Below are 23,793 nucleotides of genomic sequence, written 5' to 3' on the forward strand. Positions count from 1 at the left end.
CTGATTTTATCGTTACTAAAAGGAATAGATGCTAAAACATAAAAGTCTGAATGAGTGGACAGCTAGTTCTGAAACAGAGGTATAAAATGAACTTCACTTGTGTTTGTTTTTGTATTTGAGCTATCTTTGTTTCTTGTTGGACTTCTATCTCCAGTAGCAGACAAATGCACTAATTTTCTCAGTACGGAAAATGCCAGCATGAAAGCCAAATAAAGTTGAGTTTAAGATAATTACACGAGATTTCATCAAAGCAACTTGGCACTCATCAAAATTCAATCCCAGCTAGCTGATGAGATTTCATCAGGCTGCTTAAGAAGCAGGGAAATAAACAAAAGGAGAGACAATGAAAACAATGTGACAGCTGTCAAACAAAATGTGGAGCACAACATTGAACGCTTCCATAAATGCAGTGCTGAAACTACTAGTTCTCATCCCCGCCACACACACACACACACACACACGTACGCGTGTGTACAAGAATAAATGACCACATATTTTGAATTTTCAATCATCTTTCCTTGTGCTTTCATTGCATAATACTGATTGTGGAATCATTTGTTACCAAGTACTAAAGTTGCATAAAAGATGAACATCTTAAGGGCTGTACAGTTAAGAAAAGTTTTAAAATACGGGTGCTTAAGAGGTCACCTCCCTTATTTGAACTCCTTTAAGCAAGTTCTTAATAAATGTAAGCTATTATAAAAGGAATGGTTCAAATTATGCTACTACCAATGTTACAGTTTTGCAACTAGATATGCTCACATGTCATCCACCTGGTGGAAAATTTCACATAGTGGTTCTTGGGATATACAGGTCTTATGTTTCTGATAAAGTAGAAGTAAACTGGTAACGGCAACACAGTGCACTGCTTCAAACAGGGCTACAGAAGTTAGCAAAATAACTCAACTCAAAGCATATCTGATGACCATATTAGGTCAATCTGTGCACTTAGAGCTGACAATCATACCAAATAGAGGAAGGTCTGAAATGCTACAACACTTGACATTTGAAGCAGAAATTACTTTAAATTACTCAAGTTAGCAATACCACTCTCAACATGAAAATACAAGAATACTACAAGAAATCTTTGCACACATGTAAGACATGCATATGGTTTCCTTCTACAGGTTTTGACATAAGATGAAAAGAAGAGAGGAAGAAAGGAATGGGAGTTGACACAATATCTATCTTCCAGGGATTAGCACTAGTTACTTTTTACCCTTTCATTTCATCAGAGGTTTATTTCCTCTAGAATTTTCAAGCAACAGATAGTTTGGAAAGTAGATTTTTCTATATGTAGATATTTTTGAAAATAGATGCTTCATATCAGTCAAAATCTGTTGTACATTTTCTATGTATAAGTCCAAGATAACAATCAAAGACTTATTACTAATTCAAGATTCTAGTTTTGGGTTATTATCTTGGACTAGACATTCTAATAACTAAATTAAGGCTATCAATGACAAAATGACCCTAGGACTGTTTCACCAAAAAGCGAGCAGAAAAGATGTAAGACCTGCCAGAATTTTCTTCTAGGAGCAAGGGAAGATAATACCTACTGAATAAAAACGTTAAAGAGGCAACTCAAGACGAAACAAAGTTGTGTTTAGAGCATATCATGTGCTTGTCCATCTTATACCATATTTTAACTGTACATAATTTGTATACCAAAATGAATAACTGTAAACAAGTTAAAGGGAGGATTTGGGGTTTTTTATTGGTTCATCATAGAATCTTGCAGAGTCAACCATGAAAAGTAGATACATTGTTGAATCAGTCTGAGCTAAGTTTAATACCACTATTTGGAGAGAAAATACTGCAAAAATAAAGGGCCAATCACTACAGAGAATATGTACACAAGAACACGAAAACCCTAGCTGTAGTACCTCTGAAGGATTCCCAGAAATTACTATAGGTTGAACAATAAAGAGGCTGTATGGGAGAAAGCTCTAGGTTTGATGTCTAAGCAAGAAACAAGCTTTGCCTTTATCTTCTATCATTACCATGGGGAATTCACTCAGCCTCTCTGCACCTTAGCTTCATGACATGTAAAGGAAGGGATGTAAATGAATGCAACTTAAAGTTTTGTTTTAAAGAAAGACATGCTCCTTTTTCCCCAAAGGAAAACTCCTACGGAAACCACAAAACGGGGACTTCCCTGGTGGTCCAGTGGCTAAGACTCCATACTCCCAATGCAGGGGCCTGGGTTCGACCCCTGGTCAGGGAACTCGATCCCACATGCATGCCACAACTAAGAGCTAACATGATGCAACTAAGACCTGGTGCAGCCTAAATAAATATTAAAAATAAAAATAGGGCTTCCCTGGTGGCGCAGTGGTTGAGAGTCCGCCTGCCGATGCAGGGGATGGGTTCGTGCCCCGGTCCGGGAAGATCCCGCATGCCGCGGAGCGGCTGGGCCCGTGAGCCATGGCCGCTGAGCCTGTGCGTCCGGAGCCTGTGCTGCACAACGGGAGAGGCCGCAACGGGAGAGGCCGCGACAGTGAGAGGCCCGCGTACCGCAAAAAATAAATAAATAAAAAAAAATAAAAATAAACCCCAAAACGTAAAAAAGAAAAAAGGAAAGCTACTCTCATTCAGCCAGGGTGAGGGGCCAGATCCTTACCTGCTGGGCCTCCTCCCCACAAGCCACGAAACAAGCCACACACCATCCTGAATAGAATTAGATTGACCACTCTTGGATCTACATCTAGAGATTTCTTCCCTTTTATGGATCCCACCCTCTCCTCAAGATTAAATGACTGATACATATGGGTTTAAGAAATTGAATTCCCATAGCAAAAATGTCTTTAGGCGCAGTGAAGCAACACACGTTACTGTATCTGTTGTACATCTGTAACCACATTCCTAACTTAAGGCTCATTACTCTTATGACGTAGGTAGCTAGTTCACTTGTTATAAACTAGGTGCCATATGCTAGACCCATGCTTCTTGAATAACTACATACCTGAACTAGAGGTTTGCAAATGAATCATCATAAATGAGCAGAAACTGTCTCCTCCCCGTGGCAATTCTTCAGTCAGTCTCAAATTTTTCTGGCACTGGTTGATCCATGAGGCTCAATTTAGTAACTATTAATTTTGAAGTATCTGCTGAGTTCACTTCTTCTCTTTATTTCTACTCCTTTTGCCCTAATTTCCCCCCTTTTGCTTCCTGACACATACATCATATCAAGTAGATTCTCCATGTTTACGTATATGGCGGCATATATACATCCCATTTTTTCACGTTTTTGCTCATTTGATCTTCTCCCTTCACCCTCTACTCATTTTCACTTAGTCAAATCCTCCCATGATTCCAGGTCTATACTCTGAATGCATCACCTCTTCAGCCACTATTAACCTTTTCTAGTCATACTGCAACCTTCATCCCGTTCAATATTTGAGGCTTGCTCTGTCCCAGCCCCTACGCTAATCAGGATACTCAGTGGCTGTCCAAGCCATTTCTAGAACTCACTGTTTCAATTTTACCGCCTAGATTACACTGTAAATGAGTTGAAATGAGTTTAACTTTGAATACGTTGACACATCTGTTAGCTGGAATGCAAATTAACCTACACACCCTCTGCCTACCAAAGGCTATTACAATCTTCTCGGTAAAGAGAATAAAAAGGCTTCAAGCCAAGTAGAGACAATAGAAATAAAAATGAATGAACAGTGGAGAAACAGGACTGGGTGAGCAGTTATTTTAAAAAGATAAAATAGTAACAACCCACATTTTCTGATCCTTGATTCTGCGCAAGGCAAGGTATGAATGATGTTTCTTAATCCTCTTGGCAATCCTATGAAGCAGGCGTCTGTTATTATCTTCCAAATATGGACACTGAAGCTTAGAGAGATTAAATAAACTTCTCAAGTTTGCGTACTTTTTAGGTGGTTGAGCAAAGATCTGAGACCTAATCTCTCTGACTGCAAGGAAGAGATTCAAAGGTGGGATTGAGGTCCTTGGTAACTGGGAGGCTAGTGATGCCTTTGGAAAGGATAGCCATCCCCAGAAAAATAAGATCTTGAAAGGATAGTGAGGTATGTTTCAGCTACGCTTGGTTTGACACGCTGACAGGATCTCTAAGGAAGATGCCCATCAACAGCCAGAACTGTGGGATTGGGGCCCAAATGGAAGATGAGTCACATCTGAACGAGAGCATGAAGAGATAAGAGTAAGCCATGGGAAGAACGGAAAATATAGCAGAATTCACAATGGAATTACAACAAAATGTAGCAGAATAATCAAAATTCACCTATTTGCATACATGCTCATTTACTCCTCACACTTATCCTCTGACATATTATTATCCCCACTTCATAAATGACTAAACTTTGGGAAATTAAGTAATCTGACCAATGCCATTCAACCAATATGTGATCGAGACCAGTATGTACCAAATTTATAACTCTTTCCACTATTTTTTCACACTGTTTTTTCCAATATACACTCATTCACTGTCACTAAAGGTATAGCACAGAAGCTTGATGAGTATTTGTCAAAGATAGCCAAGTGTGTCTTGGGGGCTTGGAGGGTTAAAGGATTAGGGCGAACAAATACATGAGACATTGTTTCCCACCACACACCACAAACACCACAAATTGATAACTATACCGTTTTCTCCTGCACCCAGCATTTAACTCAGACTCCTTCTCAACCCAGTGTTCCAGGCAGCTGCTAGTAAACGACACGCTAGATAAAAACATCTTAGGTTATACAACTGACATTGGGTCCTGTAGGATCATTTTTATCCTTGACCTGAATAATATTTAATTTTTGTACTTTGAATTGTCAGAGTATTCCAAGCTAGCTGGTAAAGGAAACCCATTAAAAGGTTAACATCATAAGCTAGAAAATAGGGGCTAATACATCCAAGGGTCTTGGTAATGGCAAATGGAAGCAGCAGTTAGAAAGCAAATATAGTTCAGTTAGGGTGAATGCAAAAATGTGTCTAGATTTTTAAAAATAAACTGAACTAATATAAACTGGGGAATGGCTTGGCTTAGAAAGTTGGCAGAAAAAGATTTAAGTGTCACAGTGGACTGCAAGTCAAGGCAAAATCCTGCACTCTTTAGAAGAGCAAAGCATTACAGAAAAATGCATAAACATCAGAACCCAGAAGTATTCTCTGGTAATTCTCCCCAACTCAGGCTCTGCTTAACGCTCTGCTCCAAATCGGGGACATGCAAGTTACCTTCTTCCATACATCTTACTGACACACCCCTCAGTCACTCCCACCTTCAATCAGTGTTCCACTAAAATACTTCCATGCCCCACTGTGTTCAAGGTAAAATTCAAAATCCTGTCCTTTCCATAGAGGTGCTTCGCACACTCAGTTTTCAACTTACATTTTTGCTGTGAGCTGCTATGACTGCCATTCTCAAAGTCTGAGTTCCAGCCAGGCTCTTGGGCTCATCCTCCCTTGGACACAAGAGGTACTCTTTGGCATCTACATCTTTTCCCTCAAAGGTTCTGTCTCAAATCATCTCCTTTTTTCAAGGTGTTTTCCACCCACCTCTCCTAATACGTTTTGCTCTTCAGGAAGCATCCCCTAGCCACAACAGCTGAAACAGGATACTTCTCATATCATTTCAGGGCCTAAGACGATACTTACATTTACAAATTCTATTTTGCTTCTTCTTTTATTTTGTAATGTGCATTTTCTTCATCCCTAACTAGACTATAAACTTTGGTTTCTATCACTCCCCACTGCCAATTTGCCCATTTCTTTAAAACCTGATTTAAATAATTGATTTGCTGAACCTGTAGATGTGGCCATGGAAAAATCATAGATTGCATTCGAAGCTCAGCTCCATCGCTTAATACCTGAATTATATTGGGGAAGTAGATTCGAAACAGGAATTAGAAGGCAGCTTGTAAAATATTTTAATGAAGTCAATTCAACTCAGTAAGCATTTACTCAAAATCCACATGGTTCTCTCATATCAAATAGCCTTTACAGGTTAAAATAATTGAAGTCCAGCCTTAGAGAAAAGACAAAAATCACAAAAGGTTATTTAAAATGTTAGTGCGGGGCGGGAGATAGTCACCAGAAATAACTCTCCATCTAAATATGCAACTTCTGATCTTACTTAAGAACATCTTACTAGGTAGAAAAGACACCTGGCTTACTGACAAGCTCAAAGGGTAACTGACCCTCCATACAAATGCACATTTTCTAGATTCTCTAGATACCATGAAGTTCTAAACGGATTCAATATTCACTGAAAGAACCCAGTGGATGATTGCATTCAAATATAACTGGTAAGCCAAAAAGTCCTGATTCCATGATGCCTGTTCCTCTATAACTCACATTTCACTATTATACCTTCAGCTTTTATTGAGGAATAAACACTCCCAAGCTGCCTTCTACCTTCTAGAAACATAGAAAGTAGAGCAGATGTTTGTGGTGCAGATGTTGTTGAAGACACTGTCCACCATACTACTCAATGCTCCACAAGTGACGCCCCATTTGAGAAATCTGTTTAGTGTTTATCTCCCTATGGAACTAGAATATTCCCTTTACTATGAGAATTATTAATTTCCTTAATTCTACGATGTAGGTCCCACAGGGTGCGCACACTTTAATGTGCCTGAAATTGAAGTATTCATATAAATGTGTGTGCCGTGTATATATGTGTGTATATGTATATATATGTAGGTATACATCCATATATACATACATGTATGTGTGCATGTGTATCTATTCATGTTTGTGTACATGTATGTGTATATATGTGCTGTGTGTATACATGGTGATTTTCTCTCCAAAAGCTGTTATTAAATTGATACTGTATTTTATAAGTAATCATTTATTTTAAATTAAGGTAGAATCATATCCATGTTTTCCCTTTGCCTGGTAGGAAACCCAAGGCCAAATTTTTGGCCCAATTATTTCAACCAACACATACTCATATGGTCTATTTTCCTTGTCAATCCTGAGTTCCTAGTCTAAGTTTTCCCTAGTTCTGATCTTTTAAAATTTGTTTGGCTTTGTTTTGTTTTAGCATGTTATCAAATACTTTTTACATTAAGTTATCATTAAATCGTTTGAGTAACAGGCAGTCTATAAGGGTATAATACCAATTATTAAATGTCTCTTGACTATGCAAGTTCAAGTATTTTACTCCTCATTTCCAAAGTCCTCAAATACAAGAAAATAATGCTGACACACAGGATATTAGGCCCAAGTATTATATAAAGAGTCAATTGTAAAGCAAAATCTACTGCCCTTACATTTTTAGTTTAAATTGTAATAAAGTTTGCTACCTGAACCTTTTGCCCCTCTGTGCTGCACAAAGTAATTTTGTCGTCTTAACCACTTCTGTACGATGACAACATGAATCGCTCTGGGATTTGAGTAGAACTCTGTCATTATTTCCACGAAAATGTTTTCTTTCTGCCTCCTAATCCTGGAGGATATCCACAAGTCCAAGTCTAGGTCAATCCAGTAGCTGGAGAAGCATTTACAGGAAATCTCAATGAGCAAACAGCCTGCGCTCTTTTTATCAACACCGTTTAAAAATCCCAGAGAGGTGTCTGATGAGGAAAATAAGTTGTTCCAAGAAATCATTAGGGGTTTATACTTGAGACTGTCTTATCTCATAAGGAAAAAAAAGTCCCCTGTAAGAGGGGGGGAAAAAAAATCTACCACTGACACCATGTGTGTCCTATTAAAGTTGTTTTTATTTTAGAGTGTTGTAAAAATTGTTTTATATATTTTACATTAAGATCAGAGTAGCGTACTGCTGGGTAGAATTCATAAAAGAAAGGCTCGTTTGGAATTTTCCTGTCCTTGCCTGGTTACACATAGACTGTCGGGCCTTCGGTAGCATATGTAGTTTAGAAATCCTTTTTACAAGTACCCATAAAAGAGACTAGTACATGTTGCTCCAGACTATAATTAAGTGGGGCTAAGTAGAGATTCCAGATGGGAAGCTGTAGAGACTGGCACAGAGGTGTGGGTTCGCTCACTCACTCCCTGGCCCCTCCGACAAGCAAGTCTGGCACCAGGACAGGCTCAAAATGCAACTGGAGAAGAGGTTGTCTTATATGCCCTCCGTCAGCCTCCACGTGATGGGTGCTTGGCACACCCTTGGATTTCTACGTCCAAGTCCAAGATTGCACTTCATCTTGCCCTCTCTGGACTTTCCATGAGCTCCCATGCACAGCACATCGGGGCCCACTTTTCTGCTCCTCAATTTCCTCAGACCCTTACCCTCTGAAATGTGAGAATCAGAAAATCTGAAAGAAATCATTGCTAAAAAAAAATACAGAAACACAAACAAAAAATACCACCACCACCAGGTGCCCACATAGTTATCCCCTACCCACTTTCCCAGAAAGAAGTAAAAAAATAAATAAATAAAATTTAAAAAGTGGGCTTCCCTGGTGGCGCAGTGGTTGAGAGTCTGCCTGCCAATGCAGGGGACACGGGTTCGTGCCCCGGTCCGGGAGGATCCCACGTGCCGCGGAGCGGCTGGGCCCGTGAGCCATGGCCGCTGGGCCTGCTCGTCCGGAGCCTGTGCTCCGCGGTGGGAGGGGCCACAGCGGTGAGAGGCCCGCATACCGCAAAAAAAATAATAAAAAAAGTAGTTGTGGGCGGAGCCGCAAGGGAGGGGATACGTCCCAAGACACTGCCTAAAGGCTCATCGTTAAGACAGATGAGGCAGGAATTTCAGATACTTTAGCTACTGAGAGAAATGTTTGGGAGCAGGTGGATCTTTGTTAAACCTCAGTTTTATAAGATAATCATACATTTACATTTGAGATGTGGCTGCTTATGAATGACTGTCCCAGTTTATAATCACTATAAAATAAACATTACCATTCACTGCCGTGTGTCCAGAGTACCTGGGAAATAGTACAATTTGCTTAATTTATAGTGACTAACACAAATCACTGATTTTAAAGGAAACAAAATATTTAGCATAGCAAAGAGGCAACAAGAATTCCCCTTTTTTAGATGCTCTCTTATTCATATAAAAATTTCAATATCTACATTCCTGACAACTCTGAAAGTTTCAAAAGAAAAGAGGTTTTTCTCTTATCCTCTCTCTTCCAAACTACTCTTGAGGTTGGCATGTATAAAACAGACCACATAAATTGCAACTCAAATGTAAACAAAATGTAGAGAAATAAAGAACATATGTCTAAAGCATATTTTCTTGACCCTATCCTACTGAAAATGTGCTTATTTCCTGCTCTTGGTTTAATCCATCACAATCTACAACCATCTTTAGTTGTAGTATCTAATACCTAATCCACATGTTGCTGTCAGTTTATATACAGAAAACAAAAACTGGAGAGGTCTTATCACTATTGCCTTTTGAAAAGTAGATGCTTGCAGAGATTCTGGTTCTAAGTTGCTAAATAGTATTTTCTTTTGTATCCTACCAAGTTAAAAGCCACTTAAAAAAAAAAAGTAGGTGCTGGTCAAGTAATGTCAAATAAGAGGAGTGAGTTGTTTTCAAGTTGAAATCGTAGGTAAGGGCAGTTTTTATATTTAAATTGTAGCACAATCCCGAGAAAATACTACGAAAATACGAGGGCTTAAAGAATTGCACCGTATTATTACTAACACCTGAAGTATTGTGAGTTGAGGCAGCCACGAGCAAAACAGACAGAAAGCTATCTGACCATCTGTCAAAGCATCACCTAAAGTACTTTAGCTGTCTGATTGCTTAGATGGGTCAGAAAGAGAAAGGGCATTCCAGACACAGAGCTACTAAATGTGAGGGAGGGGCTCAGAGCCCCAAGGCTCCTGGACAGCCAGGGAGCCAGGGGGCAGAGAGGAGTGTTGGGTGTGGCTCCACCAAGACAGCCTCAGGGGGAGGGCCACCATGAAAGACTGCAGATGCAAAGAATAATCTTGAAATCACATTTCTTTGCCCACAACAAATTGAGGACCAAAGATACTAAAATTGCAGAAGAAGATGGCCTTAGTAGGAATGGCTGAAGCAACACAAAGCCAGCGGGCTCAACACTGCGGCGCTTATGAAATGACCGTTGGGGTATGTTTCACCAGCTGTTTCAAGTGGGAGGACATTGGGAGGGGGTGGTGATTGCAGAGTGTCATGTTTTTAAAAAACATTTGTAAAACAAAGTAAAATGATGCATTGGGGTGGAGGGAGAGACCATTGAAAGTCAGCTTCTTCGATGTTGGACAACCATAGCTTTTATCTTTGAATTTTATGATAAGGAACAAGGAAAAGGTACAGGAAAACTTGAGTTTTCTGGGCAAGACGTTGGTCCTACTCTTGGCTTTACCATTAATAACTTGCTACATCTCCATGGACCAGGCAGAGCCTCCTGGATCTCAGTTCCTTCCTCTTCCCTAGTATGTAATGGGAGAATCAATGATGTTCAGAAAACATAGCTATTGAGTCAAGAGCTAAAAAATCTTTCCCCTAGGTCTTCAAAAGATCTCCTTCATTCAGATCTCTGATCAAATGTCACTCCCTCAATCTCCCTGAACACCCTACATAATACACTCCCAATCCAAATTTTCACTAGCTCCTTACCCCGCTTTATTTTTCTTCACATAGCTCCCATCTCCACATGAAATTATGCACTCACCCACTTTTTTATTGCCATGATCCCACTAGAAAAAACAGCGTTAAGAACTTTGAGCAATACCATGCCTAGACCAATGACTGGTACACAGCACAGCTCAATAAACACCTGATGAATAAATTAAAATTAGTTATCGTGGGACTTTACACATGCGACAGAAGATTTCAGGTTGAGGTGGTGTTGGCCAATCCTGTGAAAGACTACTGTCACCTCCAAATGACATTCCCACCAACCCCCGCTCCCTGTACGTGAACGTTTTCCAACTTTGTACCGCAGCCACCATGATTTTGTTCTTCCATTTGTCATTTAAATTTCATCATAGCATGTTTATATTTTTCTATTAATATATTGTCTAATGTACAACATAGTCCACACTTGAAAGTCCTTCCATTTAAAACTGCAAGTTAGGGAATTCCCTGGTAGTCCAGCGGTAGGGACTCCGCACTTTCACTGCTGAAAGGGTGCAGGTTCAATCCCTGGTCTTGGAACTAAGATCCTGCAAGCCGCGTGGTGTGGCCAAAAAAAAAATTTTCTTTAAGTCATAATAAAGCTGCAGGTTATATATTAATAGAATAACTTGGTCCCAACAGGATGAATTCTATTAGTGTGCTCAGGGTGGGAGGGAGGGGAGTGAAGACAGTTACATCTGCTCTGAGTACAGTCTTCATTTTTAGTAGTCTGTTCTTTTTCCCCTTGTTTCCTACACTCATTGTTCAATTGTTTCTCCTCTAACTCATTGTCAGTCTTTCCCTCTTTCCCATCGTCTTTTACGATCCCCTCCTCTTTCTTCCTCCATCCTCCTGCTATCTTGGTAGCTAAAGCATAGGTCATATGCAGACTTTACAAGAGTCTTGGACAGTCTTTGAGGGTTCACTGTCTGTGAAAAGGAAGGAGGAGGAAGGAAGAGGATGAAAGCTGCCAGATGTAGAAGGCTTGGCAAATACACAGTACAGCTACTGGAAAAGTGGTCAGTTCTTGGTCGTAAAACAATGCTCTTGGGCTTACCGTTCTCTTCCTTACCCTTCACATGGCAGCCACAAAACCTACCCATATCTTTTGGCAATTAGTCGTAGAGTCATTGGATTTTAGGACTGGACTGGATCTTAGAGATTGCCTACCTCAATACCCTCAATTTAAAATGAGGAAATAGAGGCCAAGAGAGGTTAAGTGACTTGCCAAGGGTCACAGAATTAATGAGTTGACATGGTGCAGAGACCCAGATCTCCTGATCACCAGACCGGAACCCTGAAGAGTGAGAGTCAGAAAAGCCCAAGGTACTCCACAGATTATGTCATCAGAAATGAAAGAAAAGATAACTAATCAAGAAAAGTTTGGAAATGAACAGTAACTTCAAGTCATACATCAATCCGTGACTTAAGACATTTCCAAATATTCTTTCACTGTTTAAAAGCAAATAAGCATACAATAATTAAGGGAAAATAGGCAAAAGCATTACGCTGTTGTTTTTAAATCTTACAGCCATTTATTGTCTCATTTCTAATAGTTTTCAGTGTAATATCTTATATACTTAGGACTACTCCATTTCGCTGACCTCTAACTTATGGCTTCCAGTAATGAAAAGCAGCTGATTTTAATGTGCCCATGCTCCAGTGTGAAGGAGGCTAAGGCTGCGTTTGTGTGCAATCAGGTTAAGATTGGCTCCAACAGGAGAAAAATCCATACATATGTTGAAAAGATCTGAAAAATGCCTGTATTCCCAACCTGATTACGACTTACATTTTTGCATGGTTTGTCAAAGCAGATCACCGAAATCAAGTCAAGATGTAAAATGGGATAAAGTGGTTTTCTTCTCTATTCTTCCATTAATCCCCGTGACCTATTGGAGAAAGGAACTTTTTCCTCTCTCACCTGAGGCAAGGTGGGATACTCCACTGGAAGTTATGCCAATTTTTATCAATTGGTGCTCAATTTCCAAAATTAACTTTCTAGTTTTCATTTCCTACATTTGTAAATTGAAGTTGTTTTACTGCAGAGTCATTTTCCATTTCTATCAACAATCCTATGTTAGTTCCCTTTTTTAAAAACATAAAACAAATTCCAATATAATTTTTTAAATCTACTAACTTTAAAGTTTATTTAAAAATTGAATTTATTAAACTGAATATGTAGACACAGGGATTAGAGCAATAGCTGGTCTCTCCTAATGTCTATCCTAATAAATAATATCTGGTAAAACCTAAATGTAAATTAAATAAGAGTTCATTGCTGGTTCACTTCTCAAAAAGAGAATATTAACAGATGATACATAAACATTTGTTTTGACATAATTTTAATTGTTGACAGTGTCAGGTTATATCTCTTGAGACAATGCACTGTTGCTTGAAGCATAAAAAAATGCAATAAACATTACAGGTTAAAAATTTAGCTGTTACCTACAAAATTCTCAAGCAAGGCTGGGGCTAAGTCAAAATAGTTTCAGAGGGGAGGGGAACGTGCTGGCTCTTGTTACACATAAGCATGTTTGTTATAGGAGCATTTTCAGGTTAACTTTTGCTATTAACGTAAACCACAATTGGGGGACCACATTGCTGGAAGAGGAATGGGGGGGGTAGTTATATAAACAATATACAACAAAGAAAGTCTTTATTTCCAATACCTGAATACATCAGGTTTGTTTTTAGGTACAAGGTTGCAGGTTAAGTGCTCTCAGCTATCCAAGAAGTGGCTTATTAGTTTTGTAAGAAAATATTTTCTTATATTTTGACTGAAAAATACCCAGTTTAACTGAACAAAACTATCCTTGTTAGTGAAAAGCAGACCCAAAAAAACTTTGTTTCAAAGACTCAGCAAAGAAAAGCAAAACTAATTCAAGAGGAAAAGCTGCCTTCCTAATAGTAGCTTCTGAATCTGGATCTAATAGTTCTCAAAGGCCGACTGGAGTCTTCAAGTCTTAAGTTTTGTCTTCCTCCATGGATCATAGACATTCTCTATGAGGCAGCATAATATGGATATAAATCCATCCTAAGCAGATATATATTCCCTCTCTGGGCTATAGCCACGAAGCTGAAAAGCTATGCCCAACAGGAAGAACGAAAGCAAACAGAAGTTTTGACTGTTTCACAGGGCAATTTTCTAAACACAACTTTCTTTTTTGCTTTCCTACTTTGTGCACTAGAAAAATCCTAACTTCATCTTTGGCAATGCGGCATCCGCTAGTGATAAAATAAATAGTAACAAGAGATTATGCTTTCAGAAGCACAGCACCAGCGCTAAGAACTGCATTTCAACATACGGACTCGGCTCCAGCCAGCACCTGAGCTATGTACACTTCTCCTAATTTGTAAGTGGGCCTAATCCTGTTATTACAGAATAATTACTACAAATCAGCACAATTACTACAAAGACACAAATAAACATACACATACCAGTAGCTGTTTTCCACAAATTATTATCAAAACAAAGAGAACCGGCTAATTGTGGTAACATTAAGACAATGTTTATTCCTCCCAGTGTTTGGGCAAGTTTATTTTAAGTTGTCATCTTCAACTAGTAATGATACAGATGATTTTACAGATTCCATAAACCTTTCTAATCTAAACTGTTCTCAGCTGAAAGTTGGCTACTTCTCTTAGAGCAAAGGCCTGATTTCATAAGAACTGGCTTTTATGGTACATTAGCAAAAAAAAAGAAAAAGTAAAAAAGCAGCGCGCGCGTGCACACACACACACACACTCACACACACACACACACTTTTAGAAATCTCATTTTAAAAGCTCATTTGTAATGTAGTCTTCTAAATTATTTTCAAGGTACCATGAAATTAAATATTCACTTTACATTCTTCACAATTTAAGCATTCGTCTCTAAGGAAGTGTGACGTGGAATATTCACACCAATGTTATTATCAGGTTTCCCTCATAGATAAATACTTTTTTGGGAGCAAGGGTGATTAGACAAGAGGAGAATTCAGAAAGCACACAGCCCACAATAGGGATTATCTGAACTCACCTCCTGGACAATGCCTCACGGCCATCTTACATCTCCTGGATTCAGCGATCGTTGGACATGGTATCGTGTCTTTTGCTGGCTTTTTAACAATTTGCCGTGTTCTGGTTTCCAGACCCCACTTAAATCCACATGTGCGATTATTTCTGCTACAAGTTCCCCACTCACTCCAATGGCCAACCTCACATCCTTCTAATAGAGAGAAAACAAACACAGATGACAATTTGGTAGACATTTCTCCACCATCACCAAATTTACATAGCAGTGTTTCTCTAACTCCCCCACCTTCAGATACCAAAAATTAAGTTGTACAGCCCACAAGACCTGTACACACCTTTCAGGAACTTTAACTCTTTGAATTAGGAAGTTACAGATAAAAGTAAATAACTGCCACGTAAGTACTTTAAAAATTACTATTTGTCTTAGTTCATTTTTTGAAGGGATGCTACTGGTCCATTCTAAAGACATTGAAATATATGATCTTTAAAAGGTTCAACAGCTGAAACCTACAGTAAAAGATAACTCTTTTCATACCAGGACAGGACACAAAATTTTGCAGGTTAATTCTGCATGCCCCCCCCCTGAAATTCACAAGTGTGTTAGTTTTATTTTGGAAGTAAGTGTATGATGAAAAGGATAGTGAGTGTTGCGCATTTTCTGATTGTCTCAATTCTTTTAAAAGGCGTCTTGCACTGCAGTATATATCTCTTACTCCCTAAATTGATACGGTACATTACCATAGTTTGAAACGTAAACAAATAAGGTCAGATATTTGAAAATGTATGTTTTGCCTAGATAGGTAAGCTTTTAGCATCCCCTTTTGTAAGTTCATATAGTGGAAAAGTAGGTTATTCTCCAATACCCTGCGATGAGAGGAAGGGGGAGGAGATAAAAGCATTAAAATATGCAAAGTTAAACCTCCTCATCAAATTCACCGTTAAAAACCCCATCACACTAGCAGATGAGGACTCAGGCCTAGAGTCCACACACCATTAGTATTTCCACATTCCAGATCTCAGCAGGCGTCATGGGAACTCTTCGATTTTTCAAAGCTACTTAAGATTTTTATTTAGGGGAATGCATAGGACTCTGTGGTTAATTTGTTAATAGTCAAGGGTTTCACAAGCATTTCCACTGAACATTTGTAATAGGTGTGGGTTTTGCCTCTCAAAAGCGAATTCAACGTTTTGAATATGCTCTTCTAGTGACTTTCTTATTTTGCATTAAGGTGTTGCCTGTATTAACTCACACGTATACAGGAATATATGTACACATTTCTTCAAAAACCTCTCATTTAAATGTGTTCTCTGCAAGCTTCCGAATACATAATTACAGACTACTTCAAAATTTCTACAGGGAAAACGTTCTCAAGTCTCCATTTTAAAGAGATGGAAAGCCTCATTTAGAATACACTGCTCTGTTGTACACCATATCAGATGTATAACATGTCAAATAAAATTCAGGCATGGCGGAGGTGGGAGTGGTGAAGATGCCATCACACCTAAGATTAGATTGAGGCATTTCTCAAAACGTAGGTACTGACAGATCTTTACCTTTTAATCAGTGGTATAAAATTATTGAACTTTTTTTAAACACTCAAAAAATATAAAATTTATAAAATGTGTATTCCTAATTATTACTCACAAACAGCATATATATGTATATTAAATTATGCATTCTACATATCTAAATTTAGTAAAAGTAAAATTGTTTTAATGTACTTTGCAACATTCAGTCAATCATCAACAAAGTACATTTGGCACAAAAAATCTCTTCCCAATTGAATTTTTTTTTATACAAATGGCTAAGCAAGAAGCTCCATAATTAATACACATAACAATAGTGATAGACTAGCTAACCACATGGCACTGCTTGAAAATCTTGTTTTCCTTCTAAACAAAATGTTTTTCTCTAATGGTTACTAATAATTTTATTAAGATAATTAAGAAATTGATGTATTACATAGATAATAAAAACATTATTCTCAGCATTTAAGTGGTTTAACTTAGATGTAAAACTAACAAATTTTGAAGCAAAATGTAATATATGATACTGCCTAACAGCATAAAGTCAGCAAAGAACTTAAATAATTTTCAGTTCTAATAAATAACAAGAGAACCGATTTGTTTCTATGATGAATACATCCAGCATGCATTTTTTTCCCCCAAGAAACGGGTGTTAAAATAAAAGTTGAAGTTTGAAAGTTACATGGAAAACTACTCACCCACACATTCCATGGTTTCATCTAATGGTGCAAAACCATCTGGACATTCCTCAAAGCAGCGGCCTCTATGCAAATAAAAGCCTACTTTGCACTTGGTACAAAAGTCTTTGCTAAAGCAAGAATCACAGTTTTCTATTCTGCATCCTAAAAACAATTTTAAAGAGAAAGAGAAAATTTCAGTCAAAAATTTACTGGTTTTGCAAATAAAACTCTCACAAACTCACCGGTTAGCTCAATTGGAATTCTAGTGGTCAGAGAAATATGTGTTCAACTCATTTGTTTCCTCATGCCATCTCCTTCTAAATCACTCCTACCTCTTCCAACAGCTCACCACATCAATAGGCTAAGACAAAATTCCAGCCCGGGGCCCTAGGCAGCATGAGACCCTTCAGAAATTTTTGCAACTCCAAATGTGATTAAAACGAAGGATTAAAAAGAAAAACACTCCCCCTACAAATTACATTGCTGGTGGGATTGAAATCTGTTCTGCTCTTCCAAAGACCTACTATGAAAAACACAATGGGAACACTCTAATCAGTATATTCTGTTCCAAGACAGTAAGTTAAAATTCTGTTTAATGCATTTACTTTCATCAGAGGGTGTCTTAACTAGGAGGGGTACTTTAAGTCATTTTTTGGAAAACCCATAATACATTTCCTTAGTGCTCACAACAGTCCATCAGGGTAAGCAGTGGTACCCCTATTTTGCAAATAAGGAAACTGAGACTTAAGTCACAAAGCTGGTAATGGCTGAGTTGGTTCTGCAAGCCCCCAAATGGACTGCCTTCTAAATCTGTTCTCTTTTCTCTATAACACACTAACTGAATTTCGTTGGAAACAGTTGGTGAAAGAGAAATGCTTTCAGTTCTGCTAGGTGTGGTTTTGAATCCCAGCTCTGCCCTTACCAGCTATGTGACTCTGAATGGCTACATGCCTCTCTGAGCCTCTATTTCCTTCTGTATAAAACAGGGATGTCACTGACTTTACAAGGTTATTGTGAGGATCTACAATAATATATGTAAATTGACTAGCTCATAATCTGTAGTCTGCAGATAGAAGCACCAGTGAATTAGAAACAGAAACATGTATTTTTCCACTAAACCATTCACATTACAAGGTGTAAAAAGAAGCAATAATTTACGGGCTTGTATTCTAGGTCAGATTCCCCTGTATTTGAGGAACAGCTGGGCCAGAGGTAATTGGTTTGTAGGGGTGAAAATAAATAAACTCTAAACTACTCTTCAAGGAGAAGGAAGGAAAGGTCGGAGAATTGGTTAATTGAAAGGAAAGGTTTTCAACAGATTACAGTACATTATTACTTGTAACAGATTTAATTGATGGCAATTAACAGCACATAAAGCTCTATGAAAACTCCCTGGCAACGCTTTTATTCTTTTAACAAGCCTCTGAGTGCCAGTACTATATTTGATTTAACGATTCAGAAAAGCTTTAAAAACTAGTTTCCACAACCGAAGATATAATTGAATAAAAAATATAACCAAAACATGAAATCATTGAATATCAAAATTTTGAAAATTGAGAAGATAAAGCCAGAATACAAACACTAAAAAAGTTTGTTAAAATAGATTACATTATAACTAATGACAGTTTCTAGACTTATAAAAAGAAAACGGCAATCTTCACCTTTCAAGCTTGAGTCTAAACATGTCTGCATGTATTAAGTGACCACCATGAAGCAGCTAATTCTTCTAAAATGTTACCCAAATTTACAATTGGAAAACCAACTATGTGTGGGTGAAAATCCATAGTCAAATTACACTATTGCTCTTTCAGGGGAGGATGGTGGACACAGAAGAATGGTTTATCACCCTATAAAATGTTCATTTGCAGCCTTAAATGCTGTAACCTATATTTTTATAAAACGGTGGTCTATCGTTGGTCAGTAGCTTCTTAATCATGGTCAAAATACATGACCATCATGTCCACAAATTGTTGGTTTTCTTGCTACATTTTTCGAAAAAGCAAGCAGCCCTTCCTGTTAGCAGAATTATTTTCCAAGAAATAATGATAAACATTCCAAAGGATAAAACAGAACTAAAGGGTGAAGAGAACAAAGCATTTATATATATATATTTTAAAAAGGACTATACATTTCATAAGTCAATTGTTATGTATAAGATCTGATTGTTTTTTGTTTTTTTTTTTTAACATGGCCTGCACCTATGAGCTTTTAGGCCAAAAAGTTATAGCAATAAGCATTTGGAAATAATTTTACAAGGTCCTTTCCTGATCTTTATTGTTACTTGTAGCTCCCTTTCCTCATTTCATTCCATGCTCCTAAACCTGTTCACAGAATGTGGAATTTCTGAAATACCTATCATTCACTCTAAAGTCCCTTAGGACTTCTTCAGGCATAAATCTGACTAGAAGAAAGCTTAATTATTTGTCCTCAAATTTCAGTACAATAAAAATCTGATGAATTCAAATTATAAAATACTACAACCCTGAAAAAGCACAAGGTGAATTATAAGCAATGACTGAGAATAAGCTGTGAGCCCCATCATTAAATGAAAAATGGCAAGTTGCAGGATATACAGAGTATGATGCAATAAAACCACATATACACGTGTCTGTGTACATATATGAAGTAGCTTGAGAAGTTAATTTGGGAAGGGGAAATAGCGGAATTTTGAAATGTTAAAAATTATACTTCTGAGTCATATGACTCTTTTTAATTGTAATGTATTTGTGTATTAAAAGTAAAAGAGAAGATATTTCAATATACATTTGTGACCTACTTAAATATACAGAAAATGCCACTGTATTTACATTCTAAAAGAAATTCTTCTGATTTTTAAACAGGCAAGAATGAATAAAGGAATGTTATCCCATCCCAATTTTTTTTCAGATTTGGGAGCATGAGGTTATACCCCTTCTATGATAATGCTGAACCTGCCTTAGCCTTCAAAATAGTCATTTGACCATCTCTTACCAGTGTCCTTTGCTTTCATATGTTCAATGGTGCTTTCCAAATCATTAGGGGAAAAGTTAAACATTTTTTTATTCATTGAAGCATTTAAATAAAAGCTTTGATTGGCGCAAAGCTGTAACGACGTCAGAAGCTCCACTGATCTTCCTGGTCTCCGTCACTCTTCGCCACAACGGGAAACCAAAGCAGGCCGCCCACATACTTAGCAGCCTGAACTGACACAATGCGTTTACTCACAAACACCTTTGAGCCGAAAGGTTTCTTGTTTGCTTGTTTGTTTGTTTTTTTGCGGTACGCGGGCCTCTCACTGTCGTGGCCTCTCCCGTTGCGGAGCACAGCCTCCGGACGCGCAGGCTCAGCGGCCATGGCTCACGGGCCCAGCCGCTCCGCGGCATGTGGGATTCTCCCGGACCGGGGCACGAACCCGTGTGCCCTGCATCGGCAAGCGGAGTCTCAACCACTGCGCCACCAGGGAAGCCCGAGCCGAAAGCTTTTTAAAGCTAACAGCGGCATAAAATCAACTACACTGCCAGTCTGCTTCTTTTCAGGGATTCACATCAATTCTACTAACTCATTTTTTCATACAAAAGTAAAACAGGGCTTCCCTGGTGGCACAGTGGTTGAGAGTCCGCCTGCTGATGCAGGGCACACGGGTTCGTGCCCCGGTCTGGGAAGATCCCACATGCGGCGGAGCGGCTGGGCCCGTGAGCCATGGCCGCTGAGCCTGCGCGTCTGGAGCCTGCGCTCCGCAACGGGGGAGGCCAAGACAGTGAGAGGCCCGCGTACCGTAAAAAAAAAAAAAAAAAAAAAAAAGTAAAACATTCTCATTACGAATAAAAATTCAAAACAGTACAGAAGGTTTAAAGGAAAAGATAGAAAGTCTTCCTCACCCGATGACACATCGGGCCTACTCCCCAGAAATAGCCACTGTATTAACACTTCAGGAAAATCTTTATGTCCATTTTATAAATAAATGAGTTTTAAAACACCAATGGGATCATTCAACAGACTGAAAAACTTTGCAAAACTTTATACTGACTAAGAAAACGGGTATATCAAACTTTACTAAACACGGGTCTTGTCTCTAGAAACCTGGGCTTTAAGTCCTTGTTCAGAAATACAAGACCCTGTTTTATCCAATTTACATGCTTCTAAATTATAGTGCCTCCTCAAAACTGTAATCCGCCAAGTGAGGGCTGCCAGTATCGGTTTAAGTAAAATTATTGTCCAAGTAAAACTGTGTCCAAATGCAATCTGATGGGGCTGTCATTTGGCAAGGGAGGCTTGCTCTGGCCAAGAAACAGAAAAGTAGCCTGGGTACCCTTTTTGTCCTTCCACAGTAGCCATACCAGCTCCATTGTAACATTTCTCAAATTATACTCTAGTTCAGTTCAACAGCTCATTCCAAACATCCTCCAAAAATTGAGTATGTGCCAGGTTTTGTGCCATTTTATGAGAACATAAAATTGTAACACCCATTCCCTGTCCTGGAGGTGGAAAAGCCAAAGAGGGGGGGCCACGTGGCACTTTCAGGGCATTGCAACATAGCATAGGAGATAGTAGAAGCATGTGCTGGGTACATTAGAGGCAGAGAAGATCCATTTCCGTTCTGCCATTACAAACTTTTTTTTTTTTCCAAGCTCTGAATTCCTTGTTTCTAACACAGTGCCGGACACATGGTTGAGCTTTAGCGCTTGCCAAGTGAATGCCATTTAAAAACTCAATTCCTTTATATTTAAAATCTCATTTGAATGCTTAATATGAGATTGTTTCACATGCACTGTAAATATCTTTAATATAAAAAGAAAATCTATGGTTGCTGGTAAAGGACTACAAATCTTATTGGAGGAACAAATAGTCCAACACCTGAAAACAATTATAATGGAGAACGCAAATATTGATGTGTGGCAGGTCATGTGTGCTATGGAATTTGGAACCTCCGCTGAGCAGGTTTGAGAGAGACAGAGGGGAGAGCAGAGTCCTGGGAGGGCGACTCCTCCATCGTAACACAACGGCGATGGTTCACGTAGTGCATGACACCCGATGAAGAGGGGCCGGAATGAACTGGAGGTTAGATGGATGACGTGGCTACTCGGCTTTAGATGGCTGTGGGTGGAGAATTTCACCTCTTGTTTTATTCAGTTTCAAAAAAGGAGGTAAAATTATAAATTATTTGTGGTTTAAGTATTTAAGTAACAATTAAAATGAACAAAAATGAAGTAAAGTTCAAATTAGGGCTTGGTCTAACTAGCAGTAAGAGGTCCCCATAGATTACACATGAGAATAACGTGATCAAAATGGTATCTGGTTTGTTCCCTCATTTTGGCAGATAACAGCCCCTCGGGGCCAGGCGCCATGATGATAGCTAGAGGGACAGATGAAGAAGCAAAGTTCCTGCACTGCAGGATATTCTGTCTACTAATAGGAAAGGTACCCAGGCAGGCAACAAGGTAATAATGTAACTACGCTAAAGTCTATACAGTGAACAGGGGAGAGGGTATTTTCAGGAAATTAAGCTACCTGAAAGCAGGGATAGAGGAGGGGTAAGGAAAACCACTGAGAGCCTCATGCTCTAAGAGCTAACAGTCATGGGAAAAGGAGTTACAGTGAATCAACAGAACCAACAAACTGGGCGGAGGAGAAGACGAGCTGAGAGAAGAGAAAGATCCAGTTATCCCCCTCCCCTGCCTCTTCCTTTGGTGCCGAAGCTCTCAGGGCCTTGAGACACCGAGAGTTTTATTTATCTCCCCAGCAAAATCTAGACGACAAAAACCACCTCTTATTTGAATATCTCAGAGCGGCTAATAATATAAACAAAAAAATGAAAAGCTTAAATGAAAAACAGAGAAAAAGCAACCTCTGTTCAACCCAACTGTGAACATGTAATTCTATAGGTTACAATCAATTATTAGAGGAAGGAAAGAATCAGTGAGGTAGAGAGGACCTCAGACACACACTGAGGAATCTGTTATTTCTTGGGCACCAGGGCTGTGGGCCGCAGGCTCCTCAGCACATTGTGAATATCCAACCGCTTCTTGTTCTCTAATTGCCCTTTCGTGTCAGCTTCCTGGCACCTCCTTCAGAACGTGGCATACACACCCATGGTGGGCGGCTGGGGGGAGATTTAGTCTTCAGTTAGCAGTTGCAAGGATCAAAGAGCATCAAGTCAACCCCTGGAAAACCCTAGAGGTTTCTTGGCTCAGTGTATACTAACATCTGAACAGATATTAAAGGGACAGGTTGTTCCAAAAGACATTTGAAATTAGACTTTTAGCAGCTTTTTCACATGGAAAGTACTAGACTGTGCAACTTCATATGAGGTTTCTTAAAATTGTTTAAATATATTTAGGCCTCTAACAACTTCAAATACTGCTGTTTAACATTCCTTCTCAAAACTTGCAATGGTTTATAAATAGCCCTAAATAAAGTTTTTAAGCTTTATGTTACACAAATCATGCCTTTCTAATGTGTACTATTGCCGTAATCCCATTAGAGTAGGGGCTGATGAAAACTTGTGACCTAAAATCTAAAATTACATTTTTTCTAGTAGGGTCTAGTTACATGCAGCTCATCAGAAGCTTCATTATATTTCAACCTAAAGAAAATAAAGGACAGATTCAGAGGTTTCAGGACTCAGTGTTTCATCCTTACAACTGAGCTATTTGAATGATGATGCAGTAAACCAGCATTAATTTCACTAAATTAAGAGAAGATCCAGGGGAGAAGTCTGTGTAAAACCCACCAGAGTGGATTTAAATAAAGATTGCCTTTATTAGCTAGGAGAGTTAGCATAGAGTGAAATGCAACTGTGTCAAGTGCAGAACAGGACATTTCAAACAAAAGCCAAGGCAGGGAATAAGTACTATGCTAAGAATATAGTGGCCTTTCAGATAGTACTGTGGTGAGCGGGTCTGAGGTTACAATCTTGGCTCCCTTACTGTTATGTGACCATCAGCAAGTCAGTAGAGCTATCTTTGCCTCACCTTTAAAAAGGAGGTAACATCAGGCCCTAACTCAGAGTTGAGAGAAGTCAGAGGTTTAAAAGAGGCAAAGATCTCAGCATAATATCTGAGAAGAGA

At 38.8% G+C, this 23,793-nt stretch overlaps 1 protein-coding gene across 3 annotated transcripts in view; it reads right to left on the bottom strand.

Moving 5' to 3' along the window:
- RSPO2 (R-spondin 2) overlaps positions 1-23,793 on the bottom strand; it is a 169,409-nt gene that overhangs the window by 52,413 nt on the left and 93,203 nt on the right. For 2 of the 3 annotated variants that reach the window (XM_032610186.1, XM_032610185.1), the window contains 2 exons: positions 16,766-16,909; positions 14,545-14,733 (listed from right to left, as the gene is read on the bottom strand). In XM_032610186.1, coding sequence (XP_032466077.1) covers positions 14,545-14,733; positions 16,766-16,909 — 333 coding nt within the window. The remainder of the gene's footprint in view (positions 1-14,544; positions 14,734-16,765; positions 16,910-23,793) is intronic. The other variant, XM_032610187.1, reaches the window with a different exon arrangement.

The sequence above is a fragment of the Phocoena sinus genome, chromosome 17 (genome assembly GCF_008692025.1).
Source record: "Phocoena sinus isolate mPhoSin1 chromosome 17, mPhoSin1.pri, whole genome shotgun sequence".
In the NCBI taxonomy this organism is placed as follows: domain Eukaryota; kingdom Metazoa; phylum Chordata; class Mammalia; order Artiodactyla; family Phocoenidae; genus Phocoena; species Phocoena sinus.